Source organism: Poecilia mexicana, unplaced genomic scaffold (assembly GCF_051168715.1).
Source record: "Poecilia mexicana isolate PSO_F unplaced genomic scaffold, ASM5116871v1 scaffold_23, whole genome shotgun sequence".
Taxonomy (NCBI): Eukaryota; Metazoa; Chordata; class Actinopteri; order Cyprinodontiformes; family Poeciliidae; genus Poecilia; species Poecilia mexicana.
The window spans coordinates 10,128,754-10,144,116 of record NW_028263392.1 but is presented as its reverse complement, the minus strand read 5'-3'; the positions used below and the strand labels follow the sequence as shown (position 1 = coordinate 10,144,116).

The window sequence follows — 15,363 nt, the reverse complement described above, 5'->3', positions numbered from 1 at the left end:
GGCTCAGATTTTTTCCTAATTTTTGGTATTGTTAACACTAGAATGTTCCAAAAACTGAGCTGAGTCTGAATCGACTCATATTTTCATTCTTTAAAAGAAACGCACATAAAAGTCTGGTGGCTTACATTCAGCCATACATTCCCTTAAATACACTCAAAATGTAACAGATAAGGTTTTCTAGAAACATACATGGAGAGTTGAAACACTTTTATGTTCCCCATGACACTGACTGCAGATAAGAGTTCCCAGTTGCCTGTAAAACTGCGACCATCTCCTTCGTTCTCTTCTGATTCATAAGCCGCCTCGTTCACCTGTGGTTATTTATCAAAGCCACAGAATGCTTGACCTTTTGCTCTTCTACGTGTATGTAAGATATGTGTGAGCTGTGCAGGGATGAACAGACACCTGTGGCAGCACTATTGGTGATATTCAATAGAACTGTAGCTTGACATGTATTGCTTAAAAGATAGGCTGACAAGCATGGAGGCACATTTTTATGAGAAAAGATGGAATGAAGTAAAGCCTGGGTCATCCTCCTTTGACAGAGGTTGAAACGTCTTTGTTGAAGGTGTCCAGGGTTCTTTTTGAATTGACCTGGGACATGACCATCATGTAGTACTGAGTAGGCGAAACCAAAGGCCGTGCAGTGCGAAGGATGTGAACTCCTAATTTGAACATTTTTAGCCTCCCTTTGAAGTCTCAAAATTTGATTTAAGATCTTAAAATGTAATGCGTTTCACACTTTGTTTATGACCAAGACTGCAGATTTTCAGTTTCCCATATACCTGCTGCCAGGAAGGATAAAATCTCATTTTATCCAGTCACTCCACTGTCACTCCTCTTTCCCCTACGGCAACATGCTCACTCCCTCTGTCTGTTGTTTGTTTTTTTTTGTTTTTTTTAGCTCTTTTGAATAAATCTGTTTTTTAAATTTAATCCAGTTGACAATAACAGCCGTCTCGGTCCCTGCTTTGCCTCTCAGCACACACACAAGCAAAGGTGGAACGAGGAGGAGTGGAGCAAAACTTGTTGAATGTTAATGGCTCATTGTTTTTCTGCACTGTCTTTTCTAGACACCAGACCTGTCTTTCTTCTTTATGTTGTATCAGATCCCTCTTACCATTCATTTCTGTAATGACTTTAAATAATATACCAACCTCTTGTTTTCCAGAGATCAAATGTTGCACAAAATGACAGGTAAATAAAGTGAACTGCACTTTTTTTTTCCAAAAAAGATTTGAAAGTGTCATAAATACTCTTAATTCTTCATATGGACATTCATCCCTAATTTCTTTGTCTGCAGCAGTTGTTATGCATTTACAAGTAAGCTATAAAAATTAAACAACTTTACATAGAAATATTTAAGGGTATAAACATGTTGACATCACTAACATTTATTGATTTATTAGATGCAGTTATTTTAGAGATGTTTTGCTTGTTGTAGTAATAGAGGTGTGTTTCTTTAGTTTAGTAAGCAGTAGGAAGGCAGGAAAGACTGAGTAGCATTTTGACCTTTCTGTCAGCTGATTCTGTAGCTAGGCAACCTGGTCACAAGGACAGGCTGGTGGTCAGCCGAAGAGACAGAAGTCAATAACTGCTTTAAAAGCTCCTCTTTTGGTCTTAAGAGCTTCATCTTTCCGACTGGGAAAGGCACATAATTCAAGCTACATCCAGCAACGGGTGGGGGCAGGGGAGTACTATGTTAAAGTATGTTATATACAGCAGCCAGAGAAAACTCCAAGAGTTTCTCCAGCTTGTTTTTTCTTTTTTTTTAGGGCTATAAACTGTAGCAAATGAGACAACAAGATTTAGTGTTTTGGAAACCATAACTTTTGAAAACCCAGTATAACTTGTTATCCCAACTCGTCCTCACCCCTTACTAGCTGAATTTACAGACATAGTTTAAAGTGAAGAGAAGAATGGCCATGGATTTATTGTGAGTCTGCACCTGGGGAATTTTTTTTTTTCTAGGTTTAGTGAAAAATGGGTTTTCTAAATTATTCATATTCTACGATCAATTTTAAAGTCACTCTTTGTCACAACAACAAAAAATGTCCTTGGAAACCAGAGCAGTGCCAAAGTGAGGCAGATCTGGGCTTGTTCAGCGATGGACCTTGAGATAGAAACATACAGCTAGCACGTACACAATGTAGTTAATTAAACGAAGATTTTGATGGCAGCGTAGTAAATTTAGTACTTGCGCTGCTGACAGAAAAGCGTGAACTACTTTTGAGTTTGGATTCTTTCCAAACGAACCCAACATATACCAGAAACATCCTCAGCGATCTCCATTTCCGTTACCTTGGAGGCTTCAATGAGCTGAATTTTATTTCATGTTGGGCAAAATCTCAAAATGTCTTTTTTGCCTGAGGCGAGAGGCCGGTGTCCTTGTCAGGGTATGCATAAGGAAGGTAAACGCAAACACACCGAACTCCTTCGTATATCCCACTCATCCTTCTTGGTCTCCCTTAGAGTTCACTCAGTATAGAAATAGTGTTTTCTGTCTTAATTCAAGTCTCTTTCACTCTCCACTCTGGCCTCCCATCCTCGCCCTCCCTCTTCAATCTTTGGCAGTCTTTTATCCCTCATGCTTTTTCTCTCTCTCTCTTTTCTTCTCCCTCTTCATGTCTTTTTTCTTTTCCTCAATCTCTTATCCATGCTGATGTATTTCTCTGCAGGGGGTCACTTAGGTCCGCTTTTTAAAAGCAGCATGGATTAAACGTGCTTCATTTTTCTCCTTAACTGGATCATTTGTATTTATTTACTTGTCTTATTATTGACGCCTGCCTTAACTAGAGAGAACAAAAATGCCTTTTAAAGGGGAACCGGCACCCTCCCCTTAACCCTGTTAACCCCAGAAAGGACCTAAATGATGATAAATAGACAATGTGGTGACTGGCAACGCAATCAGTGCTGGCTGAGCATGATCCATACTATCAATGGAGCCGCATTTCTCTGATTGGCGTATGAGTGATGGAAGGAGTTACACGTGAGTTATTATGTGAGATGCGAGCAGATTGAACCATAACGTTGTTTTCTCCTACCCTTATTTTTCACTATTTGTTGTACTGAACAATATGCTTCTGACGCAACAGGAAAACCCATACACATAGAAATCTTTCAAAAAGTAGCTTGAACTTTATTGCTAAACTATTCTAAAGTCATTAAAATCAGCCCAAATACCATTTGATAAGATTTTTTTTTTGCTCTTATCATCAAAGACATGGCAGGTAATACTTTAATGAAAATTAGGCTGTAAAACCTAAAAAAAAATTGATTTTTTTTTTAGGTTTTATCTTCAAAGCCATTGTATATTTTCCATACATAACCTTTTTCATTGACAAACAAGCTCTCTTGGAACATGTCACCTAAGACCTTCATCAACAAACGCTCTCTCAAGCGGGATAAAAATAGGTTGCCTGCACAGTTTACCAAGATCTTACAATTGTCGGTGTTCGTCTAATTTGTTCAGTCTCAGTTCAATACTTCTGGGCAGACGCTGGAGGAAAGCTTGACAAGAAGCCATCTACTATGGCCCAGATTAATAAATCATTTCATCTCCAGCCACTCCCACTGGATTGTTTCTTTCCTATTCAAAAAAAGATAGCTTAGTCCAGGATTCAAAAGAACATGGGTCCATCCTCCACTTTATGTACCAACTTAGACTAACAGTGCATGCACACCAGACTGTTACTTCATTGGCAGGTGAAGTTTTCTTGACGTTGCCTACATAGAATTATCCATAGATGGGTACGATGTCGGTGTGGTTCAACCTTATATTGATCACGAAAGATTATTTATGTCAATCAGGATTTAAACACTCTGTTAGCTTAGATAGGATGGAGTAAGGGTTGAAGTATTGGAGAGAAAGTATGTTAGAATGTCAAAAGGCTTTTCCACTATGTTGTTAAATGGATATTTATTGTTCACAACATTTAATGACGAGAAAAACGTGTCCTCCATTTGTCTGCCCTTTAAACCTCAAGCAATCAGAGTGACAAAATAACCTACAGATGCACCATTCAGACTTCTCCATTGGTGCCTGGTCTTTTGTCAAAAATCGTTCAATCGTTCATTATTTCACCCCTCTTATTACTTTTCTTCCAGGAGACCCTTTAATGCCATCCACTGCTGGAGTGGATGACATCTTTTTTCTTTTTTTTTTCTGCCCCTGTCTCAAGAGTTGCAGCCCTTTGGCTCACTTTATGTTTAGAGCTGTGATGTACCAGAGATTATGACAAATGGCCGTGCCTGTTCACACACTTGTCTCACACTATGGAAGCCTGCTCTATCATTAACAGAGATCTATGAATGTCATTTTAGAATCTGATGTCAGAGCAGACGGGAGTCATGGTCGATATATATGTTGGTTTGAAAAATGGAACGCGCTATTCCTCGTAGAGTCTGTTGGTGTCCAGATCGAAAAGGAAATCCAGACATGAATCTTAGGGCGTGCCATGGTATGTGCTTGATATGTTCTCTAAGGACTGTAGACTTAGACAAAATCCTGCTTCTTCTGAGGAAATATGCTGACTTGTACAGCAGGAGGCTCTAAAAGTGATACAGGGACACCTTTGGGATAGAGCAATGTGTTAAGGAAGAATGAGCAGGTGATCTATTATTCTTTATTGCATAAAACCATCCAAAAACGCCTTCTGGCTTTTGGATGGTTCTTGACTTTTTTCTGTTTTCTGCTCAAGAAACCTTATAAAAAGCACTTGGATCTAGAAATTACCTTTCATCTCCTATATTTCAGTAATATTCTTATTTTTAAATGAGCAAACACTGTCCATTTTCTTGTCTTTTTGTCTTTTTTTGACGTGCAGCATAAACACACTAATACAGACACCTGAGCCGACCTCGGCCTCCCTTTTATTTGTCCTTCTATCAATAAATCAGGGATACGGGAATTTTGTGTCTTTGCATGGGTGCATGTGTGTATTGGGGGTTGGGTCGTATGAGGAGAGGAGTTGTTATGGAGACCTTTACTGCTACTGATGGCAATAAGTCGAAACCCCTATATGACTGTTTAGATTTACCGTCTCGGGGGGACGGAGGGGGGAAAGAGCACACTCTTAAACTCGCACAGTGCAAATAATACACTGTATATGACAGGATGACTATATTTATTTCAGCGCCACGTGCGGTTTTATTAAGCAAGCCGTGAATCTCTCTTTGGTTTGAGACGAGGAGTAAAGAACTTGTAAATAGTGATGAGACTGGATCAGGTGATTGAAACTGGGTACTGTACGTTGTTCTCGACGTTGCAATATTGACGTGCCGGTGATTTCTTTCACTGACTGGGAACGTGATGTTGGATTAAAAATTCAGCTAATTAATTTGAAAGTAAAGCAATAAAGGAGATGCCGTGAATAATGCATGAATAAATTACAAGCAAATTAATCGATTTACCATTAAAATACATTTGTGAATGTTTTTTTTAGTGAATTTTCCCCTTTTGTCTTCTTGCGTAGAAATGTTATCTCAGCCAAATTAGAAAACCACGCAGCCTGCTATAATGAGTCATTGGGACTGTTGAGAAACATTAGCGTACTGCTGTAGATCCATAAATTACTGTCTGGATATATGAAAAATCCATCTGAAGAACACATTTTTTCCTCTCCTCTTCATTAATATTCACATAGACATGATTCATGTATACTTCCTCAATCAAAATAAAACTTAGATTTATTAAACTATTCATTTTACATGAAGACGTGTTGATACGTAAAACAAGGTTTGGAATCAGATTGAGCATTCAGGACCAAAGCAGCTACAGACAGACTTGAGATAAGCGCCTGACTTTAGTCCAATGGGCTGTTTTTCTCAGAACCAATCTACGGCTTCTGCTTCAAGGTTCTGTCACTGTAGTCTCCCTCTCACATATAGAGAATTTGGCTTTCACTCAACAGTCCTATTTGAATAAGCATAAAGTTTAATTTTGGCAGAAAACCTGGATTTTATGTGACCATTACAATTTATTGAAGTCTAGATTAGTGCTTTTAAAATTCAGGAGATACTTAAGCTCAGTGGTGTTAAATATGTTCGCCCATTTGCTAGATGAACACATTAATTAACCCGTAACAAAATGAAAAGTTATAGAGCGAGGACAAACCAGAGGAGAAAAATGTAGATCATGCCTCTGGCCCTCACTCTTCCTTTTGTTTCTGTTACACTATGTAAACATAATTACATCAAGATTTTTGTTTTTGGGAACCTGATATCGTGTCCTTGTTTAAGAATGCCGGGCAGCTTCGGTTGCATAGGAGCTGGTTGATTCATAATTGTTTCGTCAACTGCCATGCATCAGCATTCAGCCGTTCTACTGTTGCCACAAAAAACTAGAGTTTAAGCATACCTTACAAATTAAAGCAACATCCAACGGTAGTTATTAGTTTTACCATATATCTTTAAATAATTAAAAGTGGCTTTTGTAATATTTGGAATATTTCAAGAAATGTTCAAAAGTAAGGGGCATGTTTCATCATAATTTGCAGAATTTAGCATGTCTGTTTTCGTGCTTGGCTCTTTCTGCTCCACAGCAGTCACATAGAAAATGACACGAGAGCATTTAATGTAAAAACGAGGGAGGGGAACACTTTGCACCGGCTGTGTGCGGTTGGCGGCAGGAACTTAATGTTAATCTTAATGACAGATGATAGAGGGATGCAACATCGCGCTGCAGTGTGTGTGACAGTGTTATTGTCTCTGTGATTAACTCAGCCACGTTCGCGGCCCTTTCCCCTGAGAGAGAACCAGAGATTAAGCATAAATAGAAGTACCTCTGTTTAGTTTTTCATCAAGAAATGCTCTTCATTTCAGTCCCACCCTCCTTTCCTCTCGCTGCCTACCCCTCTCTTCCTCTCTCTCCCTCTCTGGGGCCATTACTGGTGATAAACACGGCGGTTTGTATCAGCAGGATGCACCTGGCATTAACGGGAATGCTTAAGAAAGTAATTAGTGTGCTTATGTGGCTCCTCTCCTCCCTGTAGATGCCCATAGGCGGTGTAATAAATGAGCGCCATGATCCATAGGAATAGGATGGCAGCGATTTCTGCCAGCGCCGTTGTCATCGTTCAGCTCCCCCCCCCACCCCGACCGACGCAGAGCGATGGTCTTGTCATGCGTTCTGGCAAACGACTGAATCTCGCTTTGATAGATCCGCAAATGCAAAAAACCTTTTCGACTCCCAGCAGCGTAATGTTCCAGGCTGCACCGCGAGAGGCAAATGTTGGGTGTTATTTAAGTTATAGAGGTGCTCCGGAACTGAACTCTTTGGAATGAGTACTTAATCCCTTTTTCTTTTTACTGAAAGGTAGTTGAGGAAGTAGAGACCACGCTTACATCTTTTAGCTAACAGTAAAGGAAAGTAGCTAGGAGCACATTTGTCTGCCTTGGCATTAAGAGTGGAAAAGTGAAAAAGCTCAAATTTGAATGGCTGCAATCACTCAGACTGCGTTTAGAGCTGTTCTACAAAGAAAGAAACTAGAAAGCCATCTTAAATTGACTGTAAAGGACAAAAACTAAAAATAGCACATTTTTGATGCATCTAATTGTTGAAGATTTGGAGACGAGCCCTAATACAAGACTCCAGGAAAAAGACCGCATATAGATTTTTTTTCTTTTCCTTTTTTGATCACTCCAAGCAATTAAGACCATGTGGCGATGGCGCATATGTACACATCTTCATTGCTACAGCTTCCTGCTGCATTGCACCCTGGGTAATGACCCATGCAACCAATCCCACACTTTGTATCCACCAGGGGGGTAATTCCTCTCTCCAGGATGCAAATCAAACATCTGATTCTGACTACGGGGGCTTGGCTTCATCGCCCAATATTCCTTCGAGATGTCCGGAGTTGCTGGCAGGCAAAATCCCTTTGCCTTTCACACCCATGCGAGGCGCGCCTAGTGAGGCAGATGCTGTGTCCTGAGCACTCATGTGAGCAAAACGATGACACCGCTATTAGCATAATAGGCCAAGAGGCATCTGCATGCGTAGTCATTATGGATTTTTATGGGGTGTGTGAACAGAGAGACAAAAGCAGTTACGCCGCACAAGACATCCGTGTCAGTGGAATATCCTGCTGCTGGGATAGGTTAAAACATCCCACTCCGAGACACATTTAAGCCAAAAGTCGCATTTAAATACATTTACGACTACGACAAATATGACTTATTGTAAACTATTTGCACCCCTTGAACTTTTAGGCTCCAAGAGGGAGGTTTACGTCATCACCTGAACACGATCGAGGTAGTAAAAACGCAGACCTAAATCCATCTGAGAGTCTGTGACAAGTTGGAAAATTCTGCTAAAGTTGCAAACCTAGTAGAGACATACCCCCAAAATTTGAAACTTCAATAGCAACAGAAGGTTGTCTTTCTTAAGTGTTGATTAAATCGGCTGTAAATAATTGCACACCTCGAAAACCAAACAAAATTCACCAAAGTTTGTGCTTTGCAACTTGACGAAACGTGGAGATACGAATCATTTTTGCAAGGCACCGTATGAATAATAATAATGCCATTCATTATATTCCATCATCTTCATTAGCAGCAGATGATACCTTGAGGAAAGACTCACACATGCTAACATGAAGTGATGTGTTGCCTGCAGTATCAACAGGCATATTACCATAAAACAGCTTTTATATGAATACCGAGAGATGGGCGATTTGTATGTAAAAGAGTCGAGCTGCGTGGCTTCAGACAGATGTTCAGAATCGTTGGATTTGTCCAAACGAGCGATCGGTTATTTGTCATGAGAATTTTTAAGCATATTATGGAGAGACTACTTTACCAGAAGGGTGTACTTTTTGGGTAATAATTAGCCTCATTATTACCATCATTACTTTCCCGTATTCAAAATATCTGCTCTGAATTATATATTTAGTGTCAGAACTCCTACTCTGTGCTCTGGTGTATTTCAATTTTTGTGGGATGAAGCTGTTTTTATTTTTTATTTTTTAGAACCCCTTGGTCTCTCTGGCAATATGTAGTGGTGCAAACAGCAGTCTGTGGACCTTTGACCTTACCTGCTGCAAATAATGTTGCAAGTTCTTGCCTCAGGTCTTCCAAGCTGGAATGATAGTAATAATAAAAAAAAAAGGAAGGGGAGGGTGCACACACACACATACACACACATTCTGTAATCTGTAATGTAGCTCAGTGAGCTCTAAGTACCCAATCTCTCTTGTGGTAAAATCGAAGATTTAATATCCACGTCTTCCGTATTTACGAGCCATTTTTTAACTGACCCCCCTTTGCATACCGTTTGTTTTGCTTTTTTTTCCTTTTAAAGTCCATTTACATTTTATATTATTTAGCCCGTTCTTGGATTCATTCATCAGATCCACTTTATCCTCATACAACCAACCTGTTAAAATGCTTTTCTCCTCTCGCTTTCTTTTGTTTCCTCTTTTCATCCCTGCAGGAGGTACGAAGTGCATCCAGTGTGTGGAGACCTCCAGGGCCAGATTCTGAGCTGCTACAAAGACAACGCAGGAAAAACTCTGAATTGCTCCAACATAGCAGCTCTTTACCTGCAGTGTGTTAACAATGAAAAACAGGTGTGTGTCTCCTGAAGTAAGCTGTTTCTTTTAGAATGTTTCTTTTGTCTCATCTGAACTCCATTTATTCAGTTCCGTAACACTAGTTATACCTAAAATACGGTTATTTTTGTCACTTAGGGCATACGACTGTGTTTTACACACTTGATATTGTTTAGAATGCCTTTATGTATCACAAAAACTGTGAGCAATCAGTGTATTTTTATAAATATATTCTCTCTATTCTGCTGTTCTATCTGGCTTATATCCTCCTATTAACCAATCCTATATTACTACACGACAGGTGATATAAATCAAGTTTTTTTTGTGCATGTTGATGTTGTCAGTAAATGTGTAGGGCACTACAAATGAGCTTGCTCCGTAGCTGTTTGAAAATCCAGGTAATTTAACACGAGGCTAACGCAGTCGGTTTGACTTCATTAGTCCCTTTATAACAACCATCTTTCCCCTTTCAAAAGAGTGACAAACGTGTGCGTGCGTCTTCACGGAACAGTAACATGTAAGTTTTTGGCATTTTTCATTCCGATAGAGCAGATTTCTGTTTGGTGGAGTCTGTGTGAATTACAAAGTAGTGCCAAATGTCTGTTTGCCGCATCGTATATTAGCCCTTATTTGGGTACAGCACAGTATTCCTTCGCTAAAAAAAAAAATTGCAATTAATTTGCATACAGTGGCTTAGAAAACATTCACATCTCTACAATGTCGTTAAGTTTTTTTTCCACATTGCAACCACATATTCCAATATGTTTCATTGGAATTTTAGGTGACGGACAAAAAGTTGTGAATAATTCAGAAGTGAAATATTTTTTAGTATAGAAATAGTTCAATACTTTGCAGAAGTATCATTCTAACGCACTGATATTATTTAACTGTACCTCTGGCTGTATGTTTAGGTTGAACCTCCACTTTATATAATTCAATTTCCCATGAATTAAGTCAGCTTTTTTTTTGTCCCTGCTGAATAAAATTATCCCCACACCATAATGCTGCCACTGACATGTTTTACAATTTGGATATGTTATTTGCATAAAGTTTTGCATTTAGTCCAAAGGTGAATTTTTGTCCAGAATGCCTTCTTTCACAGTTCTGCAGCACCCCCAACCCCCCTCTCCCTCTCTATTACTGGTAGCAAATTGCAAATGTGATTTCTTTTGACTTTCTTTCACCAAAAACTTTCAGGTTGCCACCGTTCTAGAGAGGTCAGACTGGTGAAGTGGCCGTAAGAGTAAAGCCGATGAGAACGATTCCAACGTTTCAGATGTTTTAAACGTCGAGAGAAATACTCTCGTTCCACTTCAACGTCATGAGCCGCTCAGCGTTGGTCTTTCGCGGTAAATCCGAGAAGAAGTACTGAACTTCGTGTATGCGTCGTGACGAAAATGCGGAGACGTTTAAGGAACGGTAACTCAACTCTAGTGCTTTTGCGAGGCGCTGTCATTTTAATGTTCACCCTCTATTGAAACTTGCGCACCCGCTTCGAGAGCACAAACCGACTGGATGCTTTTAAACAGGAGAGCACAGCTTCCATGAGGTTACCGGCGCCTGAGCAGATATCACTAAATAGCCTGTTTGAACCTTGCAGTGTGTTTCTGTAATACGTGCTGACACGGGCGTTCCCTTCGCCGTCTCTGTTTATATTTAATGTGATAAGTCCAAGTGAGCAGCAGACGCCACTAGGACAACCACCGTTCTCCGCTCAGTACAAATGCAAATGTTTTCCTTTTTTGTTTTTTTTCTCCCACCATCTACCTCCCAAAGTCAAAACAGGATGGATCTATAGTGATGTCACTCAGGCTGATATTAACCTGATTCCCCTTCTGTCTCGCGTTGCCCCCCCAAAAAGACTCAATTTGCATTCATAGAGCTTTTCTATTAGATTTTTTTCTCTCTTTTCTTTTCCCCTGCAATTGCATTGTTTTCCCGGAAATGAGGAAAACTGAGTTTTGCCTCTCTCTCGGTCACTCGTGGGTATTAGTATTAGATCTAAAAGTCAGATGCAGGCACATTTTTAAGCTATACATCATGTAAATTGCCCCGATGTTTTATTCATCTCGCGCCGTCCGCGCGCGCGGTGCGTGCGTTTGTGCGTTCGCCCGACGCCGCTACCTGTAACGCTCGTCAGAATGCGGCGAGGGGTGCGCTCACGTTCTGGCTGCTGTGTTATAATCTTGTAAATTGTTTGGAAGCAAGCCGGAGACGGCATGGTAATCCGCTTGTGTTTATCGCCCGGCAGCAATCGCGGCGCACTCCTGTTCATCTGGGCTTATCTGTCTTAAGACTTGCTTTTAAAGTCATTAGGTGTAAAGGAGACGGTTCCGTGATAAGGCTTTAAAGGAATAATATGCAGAATTACACAGCCAACAGAGTAAAATGGGAAGGAATGAAGTAGGGTTTGATATGAGCTGATGTAGCCTCCTGATTAGGATGTTTATGCAGCTTTATCAGAGCCTAGCAGGAAGCCGCCGCAAGAACAAAGGGACGCTCCTTTTTTGTTTTAGCTCTGCAGGTCAGAAGATCCAAAAGTGACCTCTAAACAGTTGCTTCTCATAAGTCGGAGACGCTCGGTAGCGCGGCCCAGAGAGTCTTTTTCTCCTGACGAAATCGGTTTCCCCTTCAAATTCAGAAGTTGACCAGAACACGCAGCCGGCGCCACGGGCACCGACAGCGATGTCCAAGCTGCCGTATCGCCACGGACGGCGGCCCAATCCCCCAAAAATCCGACTTCGACAATGCCGACCCGTCGACCGGAGACCGTAGCGCCGTCAGCCGCTCGGCCTTTGTTACTGATAATTAGCCCTTTTATCGCAGCAGTCAGTGATAACATTTAGACCCACTTTTGCTCTCCTTTTGTGCCCTTCACCCCTCACCACCTCTTCATTCCTTTCTTCCCTTCATCCCCCATCCCTTCATCCCAAGTCACATTTCTAATGCATTCAGCTCTTAGCAGGCTTGATAGCAAGCAGTGAGAAAGAGGCGGTGGAGGTACAGATAAAGTCTCTTCTTCCTCTCTCTCTCTTTCAATGAATAGGAGTTTATCGCAGAGGCTGATCTCTCCATCCACTGCTTACCGCCTCATTCCATATTCTTGCTGCATGACTGCCTTTTTCCTCCCTATCTCTTCCTTCGCCACTTTATTTTTTAGGCTGACCCGTCTGTCTGCCCTGTCAGTCTCAAAAGCCTGAGCAAGATGCCCGTCTGTGTTGTCGGGCCGAGTTGTGTTTTTGCAGGCACTGGAATGAGAAACTGGCCCATGGCGCAGTCATTAAAATCCATATCTTGTCTTTAACTAGTGCATTGTCGCGTTTCACAGTTTATTAAATCTCAAGAGTGTCTGTGTTTTTAATTTATTGTAGCTTCTGGTTTATATTTCGCCAGACAGAATTTCAACCCTTACAACTTCTCCTACTTCATGTTTTTTGTTTTTTAAATCGGTGTTGGAGTTTTTTTTTATTTTATTTTATTTTATTTTTTTTGCTGAGCCAATTATTTGTTTACGAAACTTAACTTTTTCCTCTTATTGGAATCAAAAATGTTTAAAACTCGAAAATAAAGTAATCTTTTGTTACTTCTGTTGAAACATGAAGAAAAATGCAGCTCTTAATATGAGCGCATTTATGCAGTGGGTGGAAATCCCAATGTTAAAGCCTCTATTATGCTGTTTTTGAGCTGGTTATATGCAGCAACTTTCAGTCTAAATGCTTTTTGTGACTTAAAAACAAATCGTCTTTTGATACATTTCCACCAATCGGTGTTCACTGTTAGGAGACATCTTGATTTGACAATGTTTACTTACTCTGTCTTTAAAAAGTTGGGATTGTAAGGACGTCTCTTCAAGCGACAGATATTTCTTTCTGTTCTAGCGCTGGACTCTTTAACGCTGTCCCCATTAAAAGTCATACTTTTGTTGCAGTACGACGTTATAAAACGAAACTCCTCCTTGTTTCCGGCTTTCCCGCTGACACCTTAAGGTTTTGGGTCTGACTGTATACTTGGAAATGTTTATGATCCCTTCCTTGACAAAAAAAAACTGTTTCCAACCGAGTCAGAGTAACAGCAGCGCAAAAGCTGGACTGCAACACGGAAGGAGAAAAAGAATAAATAAATAAATAAATAAATAAACTACATTTTTAATTTTCTCTGTGAGTTTAGGTCCCTGCAATTTAGAAATAAACATATTTCCAGGGAATTTTGCAAGTGCTGCGTATCTAAGCGTAATTTGGTGAAAACAGATTAAAAAGAAGACTCTCCATCCTGGATTTAGAGTTGTAATGGATTTTTTTTTTTTTTTTTTTTTAACAGAAAGTATCTTAATCTCAAGATGTTTTCAATAAATTGTAACTGAAACTGTCCTGCCGGTGTTTCTCTCTAGTTGGTATTCCAGCAGCAGCTGTTTCTTTATCCAATATTTATTTTAAGGCTGGTTCAATAGTGTGGGAAATAAACTCGGATTCCTTCAGAGAGATCTTTCAGTGCCGTTATTAAGGCGGTCGCTGAGGAACAGGGTAGTTTTGCTTCTTCCTTTTTATCTACGTTATACCCGTTGTTTATATCTGCTGCTTCCCTTTTTCTTCCCTCTCCCTCGTCTTCTCTTAGGTGTGTTTTCTTGTCACATCTGCTGCAGAAGGCCGGTTCAAATGGTTATTGACAGGGAGAGCTGGGGATTTGTGCTCGCACTTATCACTAATATGGAATCCAGTGCCCTTGGGTCCCTTCTCTGCTTCCTGAACTCACTTCATCCTCTTCTCTTTTATTGTACTCTCAGGCTTTTCCCTCTCTTTGTGTCTTCTCTCGTGTGTGAAATAATATCTTCCTCCTCTGTTTGTCTGTTGTGATTTACGTCTCTCTTTTTTTGTTGCCTGTGCGTTTCTCTGATTCACTCTCTCCTCTCTGATTTGTCTGCAGAACAAGTTGAGGACTGGTGGATAAGGATGAAGGAGGAGCAATTCTGAGTATATTGGAGGGGGATTATAAACGGACGGACTGACAAACTAGAATGGAGAAGAAGAGGTATGAGTCGGCACCAAGACACACGCACCTTCAGAACCCAGCGGAGCACCGAACCAAACTAGAGTCACTGAACACAACACCCCGAGACAGGAAGAGAGATCCAGACAGTAGTTTCTACCGCCTTCCCTTTCCTCTTTTTCCCTTTGTCGATCTCTCCTGTGAGTACGGCGGAGAGGCGGTGATGCTGCGTGGATGTTTCGGAAACGCAGCGCGGGCGGGAGAACAACACGGCGCAACGCGACCGAGCCGGGCCCGTCTGTTTTTTTTTTTTTTTTACCGCAAACCGTTCGCCACCTCCAGAAAGCCAGCCAATCCCTTATCACGGTCTCACCTGGACAGTTAGAAAAACGAGTAATCATGCTAGTAAACGTCAGTCCTACTTTGTTCTCCATTATTTATTGTTTTCCTGCTCCTCATGCACAATAATGTACACAAATAAACACAAGTAAGCGTCTGCTGCTACTCTGCATTTGTTTGTTTGACCTTTGTGGTGATATTCATGTTGAGTTTTCACAAACACCCGATTCCTGCAGAAGACGACCCTGCAAGGATAGGTGGGTATAAATGACGAATTGATGAGTATTTCTTATTTTAGGTCCATTAAAAATGCTAAACTTTTTGCTAAATGGCCAAAATACAAAGATTTTTTTAAGGGTAATTAAAACATCTGAGTTATATTGCAGAATGCCTGTGGATATATGTTAATTTTTTTTAACATCATAAAAAAATCTAAATAAATTGTGGACTTTGAGCAGAAGACATTGGATGAATGTAAAGAAACTACCAA

General features: G+C 40.5%; 1 protein-coding gene across 2 annotated transcripts in view; it reads left to right on the top strand.

Annotated features, from left to right (window-relative positions):
• Positions 1–15,038, top strand: part of chchd3a (coiled-coil-helix-coiled-coil-helix domain containing 3a) — a 62,000-nt gene extending 46,962 nt beyond the window's left edge. Inside the window, exons 8-10 of one of the 2 annotated variants that reach the window (XM_088003458.1) lie at positions 9,434–9,569; positions 10,028–10,068; positions 14,472–15,038. In XM_088003458.1, coding sequence (XP_087859584.1) covers positions 9,434–9,569; positions 10,028–10,068; positions 14,472–14,481 — 187 coding nt within the window. In that variant the 3' untranslated portion in view covers positions 14,482–15,038. The remainder of the gene's footprint in view (positions 1–9,433; positions 9,570–10,027; positions 10,069–14,471) is intronic. The other variant, XM_014984966.2, reaches the window with a different exon arrangement.
• Positions 15,039–15,363: the final 325 nt, after the last annotated feature.